The sequence below is a fragment of the Pinus tabuliformis genome, chromosome Q (genome assembly GCF_031772625.1).
Source record: "Pinus tabuliformis cultivar Carrire ecotype Pingquan chromosome Q, CPIR1, whole genome shotgun sequence".
NCBI lineage: Eukaryota > Viridiplantae > Streptophyta > Pinopsida > Pinales > Pinaceae > Pinus > Pinus tabuliformis.
The window spans coordinates 156,330,233-156,334,601 of record NC_142296.1 but is presented as its reverse complement, the minus strand read 5'-3'; the positions used below and the strand labels follow the sequence as shown (position 1 = coordinate 156,334,601).

Below are 4,369 nucleotides of genomic sequence, written 5' to 3'. Positions count from 1 at the left end.
GAGCCGGAAGGCGAGGTTCTGGTCGAACCATAGAGCATTCTCGACCGGAGAGAAGTGCGGCTGCGGAAGCGAGTTATTACCCAAGTTAAAGTGCTGTGGCAGCACTACGGGCCTGACGAGGCTACTTGGGAGGACGAGGAACTCATTAGAAAAGTCTACCCGGACTTATTTAAGGCAAGTAGACATCGGGACGATGTCCAATCCCAGGAGGGGGAGATGTGATGACCCCGGGAAATGTAATTGTGGAAATGTTACTGTGGTAAGAAACTGTTGTGAAGTCGCTGTTCAGTTATTTTTGTTAAAAAAGAAACTATATGACATTATCTGATTGATAAATTAAATGCATTGGAAATATATATTTTTTTTGGAAATGCTGGCAGCCTCCGGGTGGAGGATTTTTTAAAAGAAAAGAAATCAGTTATGAAACTGAAGAAACTACCCTTTCACCCAGAAAAAGTCCTGGGAGGGGAAACTCCTGGGCTGTTGGGACAGGCAGGAGAGACTCCAAAGGAAAAGGAAAGAAACGGGTTAAGTCTGGTAAGGACCAGATAACCCAAGCACTGAGTGCAGGAAATCTTGTTGAGGGCTGTAGGCCTGCAAGATAGCTCGGGGGGAGAATCCAAGTGAAGATGGATCTCAAGGTTGGGTGGTCAAGAGCAAGCATGAAATATAGGTGAACTTCTGGAGCACCAAATCCTGTACTGGCAGACCAGGTACGAGCTTATCACAGAGATTAACTCAAATAAACTGTATACAACACGGTATGGATAGTAGACATACTGAATTTCTTTTAATAAACAAAAGGCTTGAAGAAATTATAACAATAGAATATCTACGAAGAAAGGCAATATGACATAGGTTAAGTAAACTCCTAGACACTACCTGTTATGAATAGGATAAATGCTCAGAAACTATCTGTGTAAACAAACAGTAACATATATGTAAGTATGAAGAAATAACGCGGTTCTGAGAACCCAATAGAACGATGCTCACAATGCTAGAAACTGTTTAAAACAGTATAACATAATGAGAACCTAAAGGGCTTAGCGCCCAGCAAGAAAACGAAAGGAAAGATTCAAGAGGTGCAGTATACGTTTCTGTGCAGAGAATCGGCATTCATCAAAAGAAATCAAATTTTAATCTAAATTTATAATAAGGGCTAGATTAACGAATATAGAAATGTAAATATATTGCAAACCCTGCATCGAGGGTTCAGAGGCAAGATTCGCTTCTTATGCCATGTATTGTAGCAAAACACAAGATGTATTGTGTAGCGCTGCGCCAGCGTTAGACCGGCTAAAGCACACGAAGAAATAGATACAAGCGCCTTAGGAACTGTGCAATACCCCATATCGGAGCGGACGCATTTAGTTGTGGATAAACGGCCGCACACCTCGCTATAGGAACAATTAAATATCATAAGCAAATATATGCATATATGACTTTACAAAGACCCGCATCAGAGTCAGTGAAACTCTGTAACCATTGAAATTAATAAACCGTAATGCTGTAAGCAAGGGTTTTTGGGCACAATAAAATGGAAGTTGACCAGTAATGGAACAGACCCAGCCGACTGTAGAAACAAGTAATATAACCACAGTATACGGGGAAAGCACATATCCGGAATCATAACATTAACTTGAGCAGTCGCTATAATCGTTAGCATATAAATGCGAAACATTTCATTGCCAATACCGGTGGACCGGTGAATACAATACTGTCTTCAAAGGAAAACAAGCAGTAAGTTCTGGAAAATAGCCATTAAACAATATATATATAATATGAGAAACAAAGAGCGGGCGATTCATCGCCAAAATTGAAACCGGTTCAACCAGGTCGGCATGGAAGCCGAGGTATTCATTGTTCAAATATATATACAACACCACCAGCATAAATGTCAAGAACTATATCAAGCAATAGCTTAATAAACCCAAAAACCAAACGCTGCGTGGGTTCCAGTAGGGCAGTGGACGGCCGCGCACCATACCCCAGTGGTATGGTCGAACGCGGAAACCCTGAAGACAAGAAAAAGGAGGGCCATGAGGAAAACCTCTGGCAAACTTTCATATGGATTATACATAAACAAAACATTTATCCCTCGAGGTAAACCCAGTCTCACTTCCGATTAAGAAGATGTCATACCTGAGGGTTTGATGAGGACGGCTCGGTCACACTGCGAACAGTGAAAGGGCCATAGCCGTGACCCGCCTGCACATCCACAAGTAAGCCGGTATTAGCATATATACAATTTCAAAGCAACAGTAGAAACCCCAAGCTGAACAAACGCATAGTAAGATTTATGTATTATCTAAACAAGACAGATGTATGCAGCATGCAGCGTAAACAAGGTCATACCTGAACATTTGTGGTCACAGAGTCAACTCGTTCGAAGCGGAGAAGAAACCGGCTGAGCGATGGAGGGATAGCTCTCAGGACGGCAAGTAGAGTCGCGGAATTGTCTCACAGACCCAAATGAACCAAGAGAATGAAACGATGAAATATGTATAAACCCTCCAAACCCTTGAACGCGTTGAAGCCTTTGGACGAGGACAGTGAATCCCCACCGTTGATTTGAGCGGGAGTCCTGGCGCGAAGACCAACAGCGTGGCGCCCAAGGAGATCACGTGAACGCACAGCTATGCCAGGCCACTTGGCAAAGGGGTTGGTAAGGTCATCAAACCTCCGTTACCCACCTGGCGCCGAGTGGAAGTCCGGATAGAATTCCCAATGACAAACCATTCACGCCGAGCGTTAACATAGTTATTAAATCTCATAATTCAGGAAACAATCATATGCTCAGCAACTATGGTAACACACCAAGGAATAACATATATATTATTAAACTGTAGTGTGGGCCGACGTGCTTAGGCCAAAAATGAAACCAATATATACTACCTATATATTAATTGATGTTGGGTCATTGTGCTGGCAGCTTGAATTCGCGTAGTTGGGTTTCATCTGTTTGTTCGGTTTAATTTAAGAGATTTTTCTTATTTACCTTTATTACTATTTTTTTTTTATATATATGTAATAGTAATAATGTGGGGTACGTGACAATCAGTCTGCTTCAATTGGATTAAAGTGTCCAATTCCTTCTCTGTTTCTCTTAACTGATCATTTAATTTTAGGACTAAGTCCATCAATTCTTCATGTCTAGGCTGGTTCTCCAAAACTTCCAGTGTTTGGGGATGCTGTAGCTGAGGTATCTTCAATTGTTTTTTAAGTGCTGCAATGTCATCATTCTTCTTCTTTATCAGTTGTTTAGTGGCTTTGATGTCTTTGGGATCATGTCCCAATTCAATCACTAAGTCTTCAAAAGACTTAATTCTGGTATCCTTGGCCTGTCAGGAGGCCTTCTCCAACTGATATTGAGCTGAGATATTGGTCAATGAATTTTGCAGTTGATGAGAAACTATGGCTTTACCTGTGAGGGTGGAGTAAATCATTTCTTCAGCCTGTTTGTGCAATTCAATTTGGTCAATGGGATGAATATCCCTTGCCAATACCTCAAAGTCAATTTTCTTGAAATCTACTGATGTCCTTGGCTGTTGTGCAGTTGGTTTTGTGAAGGAAATCTGTAGTTTTCCCTTTTTGATGTCGAAATCTGACATCAACCTGGTTTGATTGGTAGGTGTGAGTTTGAGATACTGAGCATAAGTTTGGGCCTTCAATTTCTCATTTCTCATCTTGATCTCTTTATATCCTTATCCTTATCAGCAGGCCTACTGAATGAGGATACCTCTACACTGAGCTACCTTTCGAACATTTGAGTTTGTGATGTGGATGGCTCTTGAGTTTCTCCAGATGGAGCTGTGCCTTTACTTCTGTCCAGCTCAGTATCAGTTATTTCTATCGAGCCTTCTATGTCTTCTTGCTCTTAAACAGGATTCAACCTAGGCCTTTTTCTCTAATTGGTCTCATATTGTATATTTGATGTGCCCATTCCTGAACTTTAGGGTTCCTCTCTACTCCTTTTGGGGTTATTTTCTTCTTTCTAAGGAGTTTGGATGATAAGAGGGGTGCTCATGGATCTTTCTAGCTGTTTAGGTACCTATTGAAATGAGCTCTCATCAAGCTGTCTTTCTAAGTCAGTCAAGGTATTCTCTACATCTACCTTTGTACTATCCCTGTCTACAAGAGTGCTTTCCACCCACTCAGATTGAGTGGCATATCTTTTGATCTTTGGTATGGGGTGATGAACATAAGGTCCCAATTTGACCTTCTTTCTCAATCTGGTCATAAACTCCTAAGGGTCATACTTCAACATGAAAATCTTTTGGAACTTCATTTGTTGCAAAATCTGGTCTGCCTCCTCCCCTACCTCTCTAGAATTGCAAATGAAGGGGCCTAACTCGGTTTTTATTTTGAA

General features: G+C 41.4%; 1 protein-coding gene across 1 annotated transcript; it reads right to left on the bottom strand.

Moving 5' to 3' along the window:
• Nucleotides 1–1,803: 1,803 nt before the first annotated feature.
• On the bottom strand, nucleotides 1,804–2,774 carry LOC149218727 (uncharacterized). The gene is made up of 4 exons (XM_089386620.1): nucleotides 2,681–2,774; nucleotides 2,356–2,459; nucleotides 2,143–2,208; nucleotides 1,804–2,015 (listed from the first exon to the last, which is right to left on the bottom strand). Exons 1-4 carry the CDS (start codon nucleotides 2,772–2,774, stop codon nucleotides 1,905–1,907), a joined length of 375 nt encoding a protein of 124 aa, XP_089242746.1. The 3' UTR covers nucleotides 1,804–1,904.
• Between the last annotated feature and the right edge of the window lie 1,595 nt (nucleotides 2,775–4,369).

Excerpts from the sequence above, each read along its gene's own strand:
- LOC149218727 (XM_089386620.1), bottom strand. The coding sequence starts at position 2,774 with ATGAGATTTAATAACTATGTTAACGCTCGGCGTGAATGGTTTGTCATT. Across the intron at positions 2,460-2,680 it reads GCGCCAGGTGGGTAACGGAG|ACAATTCCGCGACTCTACTT; the intron begins GTTTGATGACCT and ends TGGGTCTGTGAG. Across the intron at positions 2,209-2,355 it reads CTGTGACCACAAATGTTCAG|GCGGGTCACGGCTATGGCCC; the intron begins GTATGACCTTGT and ends GTGGATGTGCAG.